General features: G+C 38.7%; 1 protein-coding gene across 2 annotated transcripts; it reads right to left on the minus strand.

The window, feature by feature from the left end:
* Window positions 1-6,793: 6,793 nt before the first annotated feature.
* Window positions 6,794-17,592, minus strand: LOC111870335. Of its 2 annotated transcripts, XM_023862524.2 has the most exons (4): window positions 17,505-17,592; window positions 14,270-14,388; window positions 8,427-8,561; window positions 6,794-8,258 (listed from the first exon to the last, which is right to left on the minus strand). In XM_023862524.2, exons 1-4 carry the CDS (start codon window positions 17,582-17,584, stop codon window positions 6,946-6,948), a joined length of 1,647 nt encoding a protein of 548 aa, XP_023718292.1. In that variant the 5' UTR covers window positions 17,585-17,592; the 3' UTR covers window positions 6,794-6,945. The 2 variants fall into 2 exon arrangements, with proteins under 2 accessions (XP_023718292.1, XP_033609674.1); XM_033753783.1 differs by lacking the exon at window positions 17,505-17,592 and having other exon boundaries at window positions 8,427-8,565; window positions 14,270-14,352.
* Window positions 17,593-17,595: the final 3 nt, after the last annotated feature.

The raw sequence follows: 17,595 nt of genomic DNA on the forward strand, positions 1-17,595 counted from the left end.
AAATGGCCGGCTGAATATATTACCGCAGGAGCCGCGGCCGCGGAATTTAAATGACCACGTCAAAGGGCTAGATGTTGTCCTGCAGTCTTGGAAATTCACAAAAAAAAAATGCAGAATCATTCAACTCAATAAATATGAATATCTTTCATCAGAATATCAGAGGATTGAGAAGTGAGGAATTAGTATACTCTTCTGAAACAGACAGCACAAACCCTCACATATTATGTTTAAGTGAGCATCACATGGTTGAACAATAACTGCTGCATCTCACAAAGGTTTCCCATTAGGTTCCAGCTTTTTCAGAAAAGACCTATAGCGGGGAGGTGTGTGTATTTTTGTTAGGAAAGATCAACATTTCAGTAAAATTTATATTTTTCATCACTGCAAGGAGCAGGACTTTGAAATCTGTGCAATTCAGTTAATAATCCTTCAGATGTTAAAGAATTTATAAGGAGACTAGATGCAACTTTAAAATATCTGTACAATTCAAAATCTGAGTTTATAATCTGTGGAGACACAACTATTTAAATGAAAAAAAAAAGTAAACTTTTTATTAAGACTAGCAATCTGTCACACACACTTAATTTTGCAACAAGTCAAAATTTCTGGAGTATAGTCATTGACATAAGTGTTTTTATAAATAGTACAAGGTTAAGCTCTTCTTGTACATCTCATACAGTCGATGGTCTCTCAGACCACAATTCTCAGTTCCTTACAGTAAATATTATTACTACAAAAGTAATGTATGACACAAACTCCGTCCTAACATGTAGTGTAGAAGAAAAGAAGACAAAAGAACTACAATAAATTGTTGCACTTAGGATGGAGTTTGTCATACATTGTGTAGAGTGTAACAGGATGCTTAAATATAATACTACAAAAGTAATTTAATACCATTGAAACAGCAAACAAAAAAAAACTAAATAAATAAATAAAACCATTGTCCAATTTCAGCATCTATTAGAAACTGAAATGAGGGAACCTGTCTTCAAAAACACTGATACAACCTACAAATTTAACTCTTTTTTATATATCTTTCTAAATATCCTTGAAGCTAGTCTTCCTATTCACAATGAAAGTGTAGGTAGAACAAATAACAGCTGGATTACAGAAGGAATAAAAATATCTTGTAAACATGTATATACAGAGAGCACCTCTGTGGTCTAGTGGTCAGAGTTCCTGGTTACAGATCCAGAACCAACTGCTAACCTCTCATGCTTTCAGAAAAGCATATATTATGCTGGGATCAAATTTTTCAATAATTTCCCATCTTATCTCAAAAGTTTTATGAATGGAAAAAGCACAATTTAAAACAGCACTATAATGATACCTAAATACACACTCATTCTACTCTGTTTATGAATATTTACTGCCTAAAAAATGACTCATCCATTTAAACGTTTTGCAATTGCATGAGTTGACTTTACTGATGTATATCATCCTTCCACCCATACATTTTGCATATAAAATGCACAGAAATGCTGGCCTGTGAGAAAAATGACTGTCCCCCCCCACACAACAAACATGCGTGTGCACACAACATGGGGTATAAGCATCGTAAGTTGGATTCACCACAAGAACAAAAACATGTTTCTTTAATGAAAAATATATTAAACTTGAGAATATTTTTAGAATACCAGTTCTTCCACTATATTCCAAATAATCAATAATTACTTCTCACTATTTCAGCAACCATTTACACATACAGATCAGTTCTTGAAATTATTGGACACCTGGATTTTCTGTCCATTCCACCTTGAAATCATTAAGTCACACAAAACCTGTGCTCTTCTCATTATCCCCTCTCCATAGACTTGCTGTAACATTTTGTTACAGCAAGTCTATGGAGAGAATTTTTGTCACCAGCTTTACTAACAATTTAATACTTAAAGCAACCACAAAATGAACCCAATCCAAACACCATTTTATATAAAATTTACGATTTACATAATCACGTTAACCATGCCGAACCTGATCAGTGTTGCCATTTGCTGAGAAAAGCATCTGACCACTAATTTCATTATCCAACCTCATATATTTACTGCCATTATTAACAGACTGCCAAAAGTTATACATGTTTTAGAGATTCTAGGAGTCATTATGACTCCAATCAGAATTTTCAAGAGTAAATATCTAATTACAAACATCTTGGCATAACTGAAGACAGGAATGATAATTATTAAAAAAAATTACCAAGAACAAGACTAACACACACACACACAAGAAGGCAGTTACAGTTGTTAACAATTTCTTTATTAAAACCGTCACAACTATATAAAGGTCAGGGCCTAGTTTGGCTCCGCTACATGTTTCGGCTATTAAAAGCCATCATCAGGCAAATACATGGCTAACATATATACACCACTGCTAATAAAATGGGATACAATAATATTAATTATATTAAAGTACTTGGTGTAAAAATACAATTCAACACACCATCAAATGTTACTTAGTGAACATCCTATATATGAGCATATTTTAATCCATAACTCATACCTTATAGTCTTGTTTCTAGCACCAGCCTGAATATGTACAACAAACATATGAGGCTTCCAGAACGGAACAAACTTGTCCCCAGTAATGAAAAGGTAAACAAAACTCAACTTAGTTGGCAGATTTGAATGGACTTCGCCCTTCACCCAAGTTCATATTAATCAAATAAGTGAATTACCTCACTGTAACCTACTTCCTTCCCTTCAAATAAAACACTTTTCTCCTTATTAACAGGAAAGTAAACAATGAGGAACAAATTCATCAAGTATAAAATGACACAATAAACTCTACACAGAAACAATATTTTAAATGTTCTGTAGGTTGCAGAAGCAGGAATGCTTGATTTACAAAATGAAAGTAAACCATTCAACCCTCAAGTCTTTCTTTAAAAGAAGAACTATATGACCCTGAAATGGTATTTAAATGTCAGAATGAGTCACACTCATAGGATACCTAGTGTGGCTCACATGGTGAGTTACTACAAAAGGTTATCCCTCCCCCTGAACTAAAATCATACTATTGTATGTATTAGTGTATATAAAAATGAATCTACTGAAACCCTTGGATCAGTTCAATACTGCTATTTCCAAACCTTCTTCATGCTATACGATTTGATAAATATAAGGAGAATAATGCTATGGCACTTTGAAATTGTTATATTCATCACACTGATATGTAGAAAAAAGTGTTCCTTCTTCCTCTGTGATTTTTATGGTACCAAAACCTTGTACAGCTATAAGAAATATACACAAACTCCATGGCTTTTAGTCTGCAAGCTAACTACACCAACTGCATGACCACCACTTGTCAGCAAAGTTAGTGCCACCTTTGCAGATAGAGGGTGTTGTGTGGTCAGCACAACGGATTCCCACGGCTGTTAATCTAAGTTTTCTAGACTGGAGCTACTACTTTTCCTCCTCAATTATCCTCATGAGGCTGAGTGGACCCCATTCCAGACCTACTACTTCTCAGAAAATCTGGTAGCGCTGGGAATCGAACCTGTAGCCAGGAACTCTGACCACTAGGCCACAGAGGCGGTCAAGAAATATACACAGGTAAATCCAAGTGCAGTCTGTAATGTGAGAAGAAGCTGACTAATGAAATTCACATATTGCATTACTTTTCTTCAACCTTAATTCATTTACAATATTTGTTACATTAAAATTCATACCTGTCACTCATCATCATTGGCAAAACAGAATTTTTGAGCCACAGCCTTCCTTGGAAGATTCAGCCTGATCTGCTTGTTTCTGGCTATTCACTTCTTTGGATTTTGCTGCAATAATTTTTTTACAGAGCCTTGTGTCCAACCCCCACCTGGAGGATAAAGTCCCTGCATTTATGTACCCCAGTGACAGGGTTGCCCAGTTATACCCCCGGGCACCATGTTCCCTTTTTGTTGTCTTGTACGACTCACAGGGCTACTATGGTGGAGGTATTCCAAAATGTCTCCACACAGGACTATACCTGTCACTAGCAGAAGAAAAGGCCCAGTCAGGACATTCTGATACTGCTACATTCAGTTCATATTGTGATGTGACGCTTGAAAGCTGGGATAGTAAAGTCAGATATCAGAAGTTGATTTCCCAGGGAACAAGTATTAACAGAGCACATTCCCATGATAATGGGTTACCATGGGATTATGATACATGCACTACCATGAAAACACTCGACTACGCATATAGGTTACTGCAGAGCTGGAGTTGTTTCCATGGTGATGTGTGCTTAGGCAGACAGTTACTGCAGATACAAAATATATAACTTCTCAAGGCGGTGTCTGCTGTGACAGCCACCTAACAGATATGAAAGAGAATGTATTTCATGAACAAAGAGTTCAAAAGTGACGGCAGAGTTCAGAAGTGAAGTCGGAGAGAACACAGAAAATGTGTGAACTGTTATAATTGAGTGTACCTGTGATACTGACAAGTGGTCGGATTGGATTGGCTGATTGATTAATTTGAATACTGCCTGCAAACATGGAACAAATGTTGGGACTCATGAAATCCATGCAAGAAGAAATGAGAACCAGTACAAAAGTTTACCAAGCTGGCCAATAATAGAGGGCTTCCATCGTCTCCCGGATAGAGGCCAACCAGGCAAAAATGGATGTAAATCTAAATGAAATGAGATCCACAGTTAATGCCTGTGTAGTGGACATGAAGGCTGGCCAAAAGGAGACGACAGCTTGCCAAGGAAAGATGCAGGCACGGCTGGAATGCAAGGAGCCAACCTCAGTGGGCATGGAACCTGAACGGGAACACTGGGAGGTCCCAAAGGAAGAAGCCATAGTGATGCCAGTCAGAGGACTGAGGAAGCAGCATAGGGACCGAAATCTCTCCACGGAGCTATGTCACAAGCTAAAGGAAAGAAATCAAGAAGTTGTGAATCGCAGAAGAGAGTGACCATTGCTGGTAGGAGGATGACCCACTGTGCAGGAGTGGCAATGTCAGGAAACATAAGGCCATGAAGCAAGTGGAATGAGGAACCCCTAAAGGACAAACGTTTGGAAAGAAATGTCAGCCCAAAGCAGAAAGCATAGAGGAAATAAGGATCCACAGCTTAAAGAAGCAACTACATCTGAGGAGTGAGAGGACATCTTGGAAAATCTTCAGGAAGACCTTCAGACTGGAGAACACAAAGTGAACAGCCAGATCTTCTATCATGTTATGAAAAATCAAGAACCGTACATTGTGGAGGGATTGACCCCATCTGAAATGGAAAAAGAAACAACAGGTAAAGCGGGAGCTAATAATACAGAAGCACTAGCCCCCACCACTAGAAAGAGAAAGAAAGAGAGAACTTTGAATGATGATGATGATGATGCATCTCGATAGACTGAAGCCTTATGAGGGAGTAGCTCAGGATGAACGCCCTTAAGGAGGGAGCAGTGGTAGTGGAAGGAGAGACAGCACCAAAGAGAAAACCAACCATGGGAAGGACAGCAAGACCTACTGCAGACATTACAACCACAGCCCACGAAAGGAAAGAGGGGTGATTTACCATTAGGCTGTTCACAACAAACAGCCTTAAGGAGGGAGCAATGTGACATGATGCCTGAAAGCCAGAAAAGTGAAGTCAGATCAAAAGTTGATTTCCTAGGCAACAAGTATTCAAAGAGCTCGTTCCCATGACGACGCATTACCGTGAGATTATTATACATGCACTTCCTTGAAAACACTCAACTATGCATTAGGCTGCTGCAGAGCTGGAGTTCTTTATATGGTAATGCATGCTTCGGCAGACATTTACCACGGATACAAAATACAGAACTCTCCAAGGCGGTGTCTGCTGTCATGGCCTCCTAACAGATATGAAAGAGAATGCATTTCGTGAAAACACAGAGTTCACAAGTGAAGCCAGAGAGAACATAGAAAGTGTGTGAACTGTTATAATTTAGTGTAACTGTGGTACTGATGTCAAATAAACCTAATCATCCAATCCAGAATCCACAAATATTAGTCATACACAACCCCAAACACATGACAATATGGAAGACAAATCTCCATTATGTCTGATCATTTTAGTCCCTCAGAAAAAGCATACTCACAACTTAAACATCACATATGGAATGTGCACACAATAATTTTATCACAAATTTTCCTATGCACTAAAGAAACAGTCAGACTGTTTACATCCCTTCAAAAATAGAATATAACATTACCTTCGGATATTTGAAGTATACTTAGACTCAACACACAGCAGACTACTGGTGCCTACAGTATGAAGAACAGCCAAGACTGGCCCTACACGGTGAGGACTGGTGCAGTCAACAAAATCATGTAACTTCCAAGCAAAGGTCAAAAATATTTGTAATGATGTCTTTGTTATTCCATATGATGCATTATGTACTGTTCCTGCTGAAATTATTACTAATGGTACTGTTACTTGGATAGAGTTTGATATGTGCAACTGATGAATCCAGGGCCTTGCCTTGCACAAGAGCACCCACTGCACAGCTGCCCCAGTGAACATGTATTGAGAGTGCTGAGATGAAGCCTGTAGTTGTCTCTCTTTCCATCCACTTTCCTACTGAGTCAATGCTGCACTACCACAGCACTCATGTGATTCATAAAGAACAGAAATTAGTAGTTAGGCCATGTTGGCAATATGCAAATCCATACACAAGATAAAAACACATCTTACAGCTGAAATCAATAAAAAAAAAAAAGAAGAATACTGTTGTGTGTAACACAATTAAAACTGGCAGTGCATTAAGAATGCTCATTAAAATTAGTTTCTCATTATAGACCATATGCATGGGTCATTCACTCAGTTATTTCAGCTTTTCCAGTTCTGCTAGTTTGAACAGGTCCTGCCTTCCTTCTCACATAATGTATGCTGACATGTATCCTTCCTTTCAGTGCAGATGGTGTGTGACCTTCTACTGTAATGTGAAATCTTACAGTTGTTGTATTCATTAATAGATTTTACACCTTTCTCAAAGGAGGCTACTTAATTTTCATGTGGTTGTTCCTTAACATTTTCATCTACTCGGCACAGCACCACTGTTGGATAACTTGCCACGTCTTGAAGCAATTTCTTCAGGTTGTAACTCTCAGCTTTCTTCGATCTTGTTCTCAATTCTGGCCTCGGGAGGTCACCTCCAGAAGCCAAGACATCTTCAACATTTAAATAAACCTTATCCTTAGTGCTCTTAATACGGCTCTGGTATTGACGTCTAGTTAAAATATGTCTATAAGTGACAGGTCTTGGATAAACTGGTGACTTCAGGACACTATGGACCTGTGCACAACAATGCTGGGTCTGCGTATCAGTTTCCCATTGCTTGTCTTCCACTGCATTCTGAGACACCCATGACTCACGCATAGGCTCGCTGTGGTCTACAGCCTGAGTGCACAGACATGAGGCACCATTGTTAACATCCACACATTCTGTGGCATCAGTGTAACAACCATCACTACCATCATAACACGCAGATCGTTTGGGAGTTTCAGTGTGCCTCATGTCACTGTTACATACATCTTCAGATAATTCAGCCATTCTGTGCTCTTGCGTAAGTACAGCTCTAGGTTCCTGTATGCAGTGACTTGTTGAACTCAGGATTGGCTCAGTTGAGTTACAGTGGGCAAAACATATTTCTTCTGGGCATACAGATGACTCCAGTGGCTGGTGTAACTTTTCTATACATTTAATAATTAACTCTCTCAATGTATTTGTTCTGTCCTTCAGAACATCACCCTTTACTTTCTTAAATAATTGGTGGGTCTGGTTACTGAAAGACTGCAACCCATCTTGGTTTGTTTCACATGAAGAGAACTGTTCGTTCAATGAAATGACAGATGTGTGTTTCTTAACCACACCTGCAAGTTTGGTTGTTAATTTCTTCTGTGCAGATGAGTGGAATTCATAGCTGCCCACTTCATCAAATTTCCTCTTTCTTGGCATAACTCTTCTAGATAGAGTAGCACCTGACATCTCAGGGTGTCTGCTAACACTTTCTGGAGGGGTGTGACAATCACTGGGACCATTGCTAGAAGCCACAGATACTAAGTCTCCACTGGGCATATCCTTCGGAGGAGTTGCATAAATAGGAAGAGGTTCATTTTGCATCACCATATTTTTGTTACCTGATTTTAAATCTCTGTCCCATTTTGGTAAAATATTTTCCATGTTTGATAAGGCACTAGTAGAGAGACTACATCTCAGTTGACACTTTCTGGCAGAATCAATGCTGGCTATATCATCATCATCACAGCAATGCATATTGGAAAGAATCTCCTCCTCCCATTGCTGATAGTTTCTTTCTGGAATGGAAAATATAAGCCTTCATACTTCAGAATCCATACCAAAGATCCCAACTATAATAAAGCAAATGACCTCTAAGAGACAACTGTACATTTTATACAAGATAGCCAACTCTATCAAACAACTCTTTGATTAACACTTATGCAAATATAAGTAATAAACCTCACGTTCAACTTCTATGACTCCTGTCCTGATGGTGACATCCAGTATGAACTTCTTAGGAAACAAAGCAGCATGTCTCAAGCTACTCTTTAGTTGAAGCAAGGTAAGCATCTTACTCTGCCTTGACCAAAATTCAGTTCCTGTTTGGTGTGCAGTTAAGGAAATTGACAGAAACAAATAATTTCACATGCTTTACAAACTATTAGAGTTCTTGTGTCATGTTCTCAATGCTTTCAGGAGGTAATACAACATAAATCATATCACCTTCTGTTCAACTCAATACTTCCAATTATTACTGCTTGCACTCTATAAGAATTATCCAGTGAACTACAGCTATCAGTACGAAAACTAAGCACTCTGACCCTCCTCCCAAATGCTAGAAGTATATATCCTGCTACTGTACTGTAGCTGATCTGCACGATAATAATTCATTTAATCTTGTGTCAAACACATGCAACACAGACTACAATAATAAAATGTTCATGTATGGTACCTGGGGCATGCAGTAGCATAGTTGGTTGAGGCACTATGCTACAAGCCAGAAGGTCACAGGTTTGATTCCCAACATCATTGGAATTTTTCAATTTATCTAATCCTTCCAGCTGTACTATGACCACGAGGGAATTTTCATGATGCAGCTGTCAGTTGCATGTGTCCCACAGTTCTGGTCTCTTGAGCCAAACTGCATCACAAAGATGGAGGATTTCTTGGTAGTACTCCTTATTGACAATTTGACCTAGTGGTGCATACTTGTGATGTACAACACCCCAGTAATCGAAAAAAACAGTATCACCTTCATATTGCTCCGAACCTGTCGTGCTTTTGGGACCCTGGGGATGTTGGATGCTTCCAGCGTGAAGACTAGACCTTGGTTTCCAGGTCATATCCATCCATCCACAACCCATCACCAGTGATCACAGTCTTCAGGAACTCTGGATCCCTGTTGGTACACTCCAGCATGTCCTGCGTGACCTCAAGGCAGAGTTGTTGCTGCTCCAGTGAAAGCATCTTGGGCACAAATTTTTCCACCACTCTTCACATGCCCAAATCCTCAGTTAAAATTGTGTTTGCGGAACCTCTGCTGATCCCAACCTCATCACCAATGCCCCAGATGGTCAAACGACGATCCTCCATGATCAATATCCGCACTTTGTCAATGACATCAGCATTTCAGTTCATTGACAGTCTCCTGGAATGCTGGTCACTGCCTGCCAACATGTGACAATCTTTAAAGTGGTTGAGCCACTCTTTAATTTGAGTCACCCCCATTGCATTATTGCTGAAAACCTGCTGAATTTTGCGGATTGTTTCCGCTTGGGTATCCCAAAGTTTCTGACAAAACTTGATGCAGTATCACTGCTCCAAGTGTTCTGTCATCTTGAGCAAAACGAGAATGCAATGAACACATGTTACACCACTTCTCTACCTGGAAGCGACAGATGCATCTGGCGTTGTTGCAAGGCAGCAAAAAATCATGCATATGCATGAAAGTCCCTTCTACCACTACGCTCAGTTTCCCCACCCTTTCACCATTACTTACTGTGGGAAAATATAGAGTTGGATGTTTCTTTGACAAATCTCATACAGCAAGAGTCTTTAAAAAATTCTGTTAAATCATTGAACCTGAGGCAGAAGGAAAATGCTCCTCCAGTACTGCCTAGCCAATGGAGATTTTACCTTATAGCAGAAGTGACAAACCTAGAGCCTAAAGTCATTACAAATAAATCTGATCCAGATTACAGCAGATGCTGGAAATTCTGTTGAGTACATCTGTAAATCTGTTGCTTTGAAGTTCCCAAAAATCAGTCACACTTCCCTCAACTAATACACTGATGCCATGGCTGCAGGAGCAATAGAGGTGTTTTCTTGGAAAAATGCATGCTAGACATGCTTCACCTGCTGGTCACTTGAAAAATGGAGACAGTATCTGTTCCAAGTTGCCTTTCAAAATCAAGTGTCTGAAAATCAGTCCAGTTATTATAACTGTATTCACATCAGACACACTAGACTAGGCATGAGTGAGCTCCATCACCTGCCGTTCTGTGAATTTTCTTTGCAATGTCAATAAAACCAAGCCTTGTTACAGAAAGAGAATCAGCGAGTGTAATCATGACACACTTAAGCATACAATTAAAAAAATTCACTTCATTCGTGAGACCACATGGTTGCAGTTCATGAATTATTGTTGCCTTAAATGATCCATGTTGTTTCTACACTTCAGTAACCACTCAGCCTTCCAATTATTTTTTTTACAGTAACAACCTTGTTTATCTTAGTTTATATATAATGCTATTAACTGTTCTTCTATACAGAACTGTGCAATGCTTTTGTACAGAAGTACCCACATTGAACAGATACCTACATTAATACAAAAATGTTTAGCTCCAGGGTCATTTCCTTATAACAATGTATGTGTATGCAATAGCAACAAAATGCTGAGAAGCAATATCTTGAATCCAGGGGCATTATGCAGTTATACACTACTCCCAGCATTCATATGGCTGCTTGCAACTTTCTAAGAAGCCGCTATCAATGACTTCCCATGACACAAATTTCAAGCCACTCGAACCTGCTCCTACATCTTTGAAGTAACAGTCCTTCCAATCTTTCAAATGCAGAAAGAGGTAAAAACGAAAGCAACAAGATGAGAAAAGTACAGTGGCTGGGGAAGCACCAGAGCTGCATGCTTGGTGAGTTGCTGCCATAGAAGCACTGTTCACTGTGCTGAGGCACTGTCAAGCAGGAGCACCCAAGCTTCAGTACTCCACATTTGAAAAGTTTCAGGCACACTGCTGTCTACAAATAGTGATCACCTCTTTGTACTTCTCTTTGCTGACTGTAGCATCCTCAGGAATAAACTCATGGTACTATGCCACATTCACTTTCAAGTGATCTTGATGCACCATCCTGGCTTTCAATGACAATGGTGACTTCTGCATGGAGGATTGTTATTTACCTTGGTGATTTTCTATCCTTGTACATTAGCAACTTCTGCTAAGCATTAGCTTTCAAAAACTATGCTCTTTGCTGACCACTGCCAACTGGATTCTAAGACTAGTGGTCACATGTGCAAATATACTGACTAAATATCTACTGTAAATGTAGCTCACTATATTTATTGAAGTCATATCACAGGGGGTCAATAACACAACCAGTTTGACTATTTCTATACATTCAAGTATGTCAATGTCATTTCCATCCTTTAAGCTGTGTGAAGATCACTGCATCTTTTTCACAGCTTTGGAATCCATATTTTTAATATCAGGAAATTTGCACAAGAACTTGAAAATGTCACTAACCTCAATGATACATAGGTGAGTCAACATGTAAGTTACAAATTGATGTGGGGTATTACATGTTTGAATGAGGCACTTGAGGCTATCGCCACTAGCTGGCAGCATTAGTTCAGTGGCAACTGATGACATTCAACACAAGACGATGTTTACAAAAGCGAAACAGCAGTTGCAAGATGGTGGCGCCTCTGAGTGAGTGTACAACCCTCGAGCAGTGCTCTGTTGTGCGATTTTTGTCAGCAAAAGGTATGGGATCAAGGAATATTCATAAAGAAATGCTTCCCATCTACGGTGAGAAGTGCCTGTCACGTCAAGCTGTTTACAACTGCGTGCAGAAGTTCTCTGAAGGGTGGACATGTATCAAAGACGAACACGTCAGCCAGCCAATGGAGATTGCCACAGAGGCGAATGTGCAACGGGCTGACAGAAGGGTAACTATAGACACTACAGCCACTGCTACTGGTTGTTCACATGGCATGGCCTACCTCATAATGCATGACAGGTTAGGTTTTCACAAAGTCTGTGTATGATGGGTGCCGCGCATGCTGACCCCACAACACAAAATGCAAAGAATGGGTCTGGCATTACAGCATCTCAATCGCGACCACGATGGACACGATATGCTAGGCCGAACTGTCACACGTGATGTCTTGGGTTCTCCATTACTAGCCCAAGACAAAGCGTGTGTTAATGCAGTGGAAAGATCTGCATTGCCTGCCAAAAAAATGTTTAAGGTGACACCATCCTCCAGGAAAGTGATGCTCACAGTCTTCTGGGATCATGAAGGCATACTGTCCACCGCATTCCAGCCTCAAGGACAAACCGTAAATGCCAACTCCTACTGTAACACCCTCAGGAAACTTCGTAAGGCCGTTCAATGGAAGCGACCAGGACCCCTCACCAAAGGCTCTTGCAAGACAACACGTGTCCCCATACTGCCAACAAGACAAATGAGACGCTATGAAATTTCAAGTGGGAAGTCCTCAAGCATCCTCCGTATAGCCCCGCCCTTGCTCCAAGCGACTTCCATTTGTTCAGCCCTCTTTAAACATCATCTTTCAGCTGAACATTTTCCTGATGATGAAGCTGTAAAAAGGGAAGTCACTGCCTGGTTCTGACAGCAGCCCACACAATTTTATGCTGCTGGGTTTCACGGGCTTGTGAAACGATGAGACAAGTGCCTCAGTGTACAGGAAGATTATGTTGAGAAATAAAAGCATTTTTCAAATCAGTACTCTTATTTGTTTAAGTTATATATCCATTTGTAACTAACTTATTTACTTACCCTCATACTTTTAAATCATTCTTTTAAAGAGTTAATTGTAATGTCAAGTAGAAAGTGACAAAGAAATTGTTTTTCCACCTTCTAGACATGACTGTTCTCAATGCCTATTTATTGCACAAGTCATGTGGTGGAAAAATGACACATAAAAAATTCCGTAAAATCCTAGTGCAAGATTTGATTGTACAGTCGCATGAGGTGAATATCACAGTCAGTGGCGTTTCTCGGGGGAGGCTAATTTCAGCTGGGGCCCAAGTGAGTCGACTAGAGATGAAATATTCCCAACACTGGCCATCCAAAGGGAAACAAAAACATCATGTGTGTTCGCTAAATAAGAAAACCAGGAGCACCCTCTTCTAATGTAAAAAGTGTGATGTTGATCTGTGTGTCAAGGACTGCTTCAACCAGTGTTACAAGCACGTCAGAATGTGAGCACAGAATGGAGTTATCATAAACCGTGAATTGACGCAGTTTATACTTACATACAGTCTGAACAAAGGATTATTGTATATAGTGATTATTTTTTATAAAATCAACATGTTTCAAGTTTTGAGAAAAAACTATGGGTAAGTCCTTTTGAATTTCATAATATATATAGTAAAGATGATATTTTGCATTTAATGACAAAATAATCACAGCATATTTTCATTTGTAAAAATTGCTCTTTTGTGTATATCTAGAATATTTTATTGTTTTTCAGGCTGATTTAGTTCATATTTCTATATTACATAGAACGGAAAATTTGAAGATTTTTCTGAGTCTGCAACTTTAAAGACTTAGGACCACTTAAATTCCGGCCGTTGCAGGCTCTCGACAATTTAAAAGTCCATACTTTAAAGGTTAATTCTAACAAACCCACTCCACTTAAATCCAATCCTAAGAGAAAACACGGGAAATATTCTCAAGACCCATTTGCCATTGGGTTCCTGTTCTTCTGTAATGAATCTTTATCACCAAGAACATATACTGAACTCAGCTTCAGTCCAGATTAGAACTATAACAAAATACTTCACTTTCAATGAAGTATACAAGTACAATCCTGCCCCCATCATTACTGAAATCCATTCATTTTGGGTGTTATTACTTATATAATGTACATTCAATTTGTTAGGATCATTAGCAACATTTTCTACATACTCCTTTAGATCTGGGTCAAATCTTCACCAAAGCATAATGGCGTTTCCCTTATAATTTCTGGACAACTTATGTGAAGACCCATGGAAGATCAATCCTTGAGTTGTCATGTAATGTAGCAAATACTTATAAAGGATACTAATATTCACTCTGAGACATCTTGTGATCATCCTTCGTGGAACTGAACTCGATGAATCCACAATGACCTTCACAACCTCCAACAGCTCCTGCGTCCAGGTCTCTCTCCTTAAACTTAAACTGAAAAATAGCAAAGATTCTGCAAAAACCTAAATATTTTATAAAAAAATAAGCTTATGGTATCATAATCATGCCTGTGAGTGTTCATTCCCTTTTAAAAAATTATAAACCAATTTGCTAACGTCCATGAAACCTCTATACAATAACACCATTGGAGGGTATCCAATTATTACTCCTGACATTAACAATGCCAACATGGTGGTCACTATTAACTACTGAGATGCTAGCATATCAGCAAAGTAAAAGAAGAGTAAATTAAAATATAAGCACAATAGACCATTGTAGGTCGTGGTGCAAGGGCCGAGGAGGCCTAACCCTCATACATTCAAGTTAAAATATCGATCCTTACGCTTTTCACATATTAATGACACAATGGTTAAATCATAAAGTTGTCCCTGCACTTAATTAAATAACCATGTCACCAAGATGTATAGAGGAGTGGAAGTACAGTACCACCATTGCTGACCTAGAAACTATATGGAGATGAGTAGTCAGCCTCATGTCCTGGTCGCTTTACCCCCAGTATCCATTTGATAGTAGGCTGGGTGAGCCCCACAGCCAGTCTGGATGCTGTGGAGTGGAGCAAAATTTCCTGTCCCTGCTGGGAATCGAAGCCCAGCTGTCCAGCCCATAGCTTGCCACTATACCAACTGAGCTACCGTCTTTGTAATATTAATTAAGATCAAAATTTGTTGTTTATATTTTCATGCCAGTCATGACAAGCTTTTGAAATAAAAGACACCATCTGCTGTTACCAGGGACGAAACTAATGGCAAATCAAGTGGAAATTCGCCACCTTTTATTTTAATTAATTTCAAGAATAACAACATAACAAATAAATGAAGAAGAAAGCATGGTCTTGCCTCTTGTGCATGAAGCAAAGAAAGAAGAAACAACTACATTGCACTACAGGGAGCAGTGATCAGTGACAAACTGTGAAGTTCCTTGGTGAAGAATTTGGTACAAAGTCCCAGTAATTAGAGTTTCCAAAGTGCTTCCTGTAATCCAGACAGGATACTGCATTTACCACTAAATATAATTCAAAGCCAACCAACAGTTATTCATAAAGTAAAGTACAAAATGCTTTTGGTATTTGTCTTGCTGGTTAAGCATACCCATGTTCCACAATTATGTGATTTTCATGCACCTTCTTCAATAATGTTAAAAATCTTGATTGAAAAAGAAACAGTAATCACAAAATACATGTAGTGCAAACAAACCTAATTTAAAAATTGGTACTAAAATACATCACTGTTACATTAAGAAATTTCACATGGCAATATTGGTACTGTCACATAATACATACATATCAAAATCAAAAGCTGACAATGAAGAAATGGAGCAGATACATAAATCTTTCATACAATTACATTTTTGTAACAAACAAACAAATACAAATAACATTAAATAATCACATACAATGTAACAATGCATATTACTAATATATGTAACACCAGTTATATGAAGCCAATGGAAGTGAATATATCAAAGCTTATTATTCTACATTTAGATTTTAATTCTTTACAAGTTTACATTATCCACATGCTGCTTCCAGAGTTCAGTAACCAACAGTGCAGCCAACCTGCACATAACAGAGGAAGAGATAGCATTTCTTTGCCATTCAAAAGCATATCTCTGAAAATATAAAGCCCTATATTTACAAATATTACAAATTTTAACAGCAGTTATTTGAAACAAATGATAGTGAATATACAAAATCTGCTACTTTACATTTAAACTTCAGTTCTTAATTACTTTCATCAACCATTTGCTCCATGGAAGGTTCAGTGACAAAAAAATGAAAACAACTTGCACATAACACTGGATGAGACTACATTTCTTTGCTATCCCAAGCCATATTTCTGAAGACATGAGATACTAGTAGTTACTATTGGATTCTGACGATGGTGTATAATACACAGAGATATTGGGTTTTCGGACTTTATCCATCGTCCTGGTTTTTAAGATAACTAAGAAAAACACGGCGTTTCAGAAACTGGATCTGTTTCCATCCAGTGATTGAGGCTAGCTCTTTCTAAGGGACCCAACAGAATAGGTGTTTTCCCTCACCTGAGGACGGAAACAGATCCAGTTCTGAAACGTCATCTTTTTCTTAGTTAGCTTAAAAACCAGGATGACGGATAAAGTCTGAAAACCCAATATCTCTGTACATTAGATACTGTATTTCTCTATTACTGAACATAAGAAATATTTGCTTTCCTTTGAACACAATGTATGTCATGCTAACTCAATATGTATTTCATAAATTTAACTTTTCATTCGGTAATAAATTGATTTAGAGATCTATGTAGTTTCAGATCATATTTCAGCATCGTTGATATACTTTCTGTAAAAACATGAATAGACTCTCATCATTCATGGCCACACAGATCTCTAAAGTACTGACACTATTTAAACCTTCTTCAGTAACAGTGATACCTGTGCACCACCATGAAATAGCCCAAAATACATATAAAGCAATCCTAAATTCCTCACCTCAAGAAATAAATGTTTGCTATAAAATCTCATGAACCAACATGCTCGAAGTAACAGCCATTACATTGAAGGCACCATTTCAAGCTGCTGGTTTTCAAACACCCCTTCAAGTAGTGTCATGTTATCCTGTACAATGTACATGTGATGTTTTCCTATAGATGCTGTACATTTTGTCAGTGTGTGATTATGAAAAATGTCCCCTTTCCAAGCTTCAATGCAGGCATGTGGTGGGGTGAGGTCTGGACATTGGGATCGATAAGGAAATTTGGTTCTTCCAGCAGTGAAATACACTGGAAAAGCCCAATGCAGCATGCTTTTTCCAGATGAAGAAAAGAAGTATCACTAGACAGTTTTTCATGGCAAACATATTTCATATTATTACCCAAACAGCTCTGCAACAGATTTAAGCAAACTAACATATAACCTACACATGTGCACTTGGGTGATGCCAACTTTAGCACTGTTTTATACTAGGCCATACTGTATATGAGACAAGCTGTTGAAAATTAGTGTTGCATGAACCCCTAACAAACTACCTTACTTTAGAGTTCCTCCAATAGTGGCTGTACAAGGATCAATATACGTTACAATACATATTTTTGGATATGCATGAAACTCACCTATGGGAGCACAGCTGGAAGCAAAACTTGTAAACCTGATTCTGATGGCACAGCCAGTAAGATCCAGGTTCAATCAGCATCCTGACTGTGC

This window comes from Cryptotermes secundus, unplaced genomic scaffold (genome assembly GCF_002891405.2).
Source record: "Cryptotermes secundus unplaced genomic scaffold, Csec_1.0 scaffold391, whole genome shotgun sequence".
NCBI classification, from domain to species: domain Eukaryota; kingdom Metazoa; phylum Arthropoda; class Insecta; order Blattodea; family Kalotermitidae; genus Cryptotermes; species Cryptotermes secundus.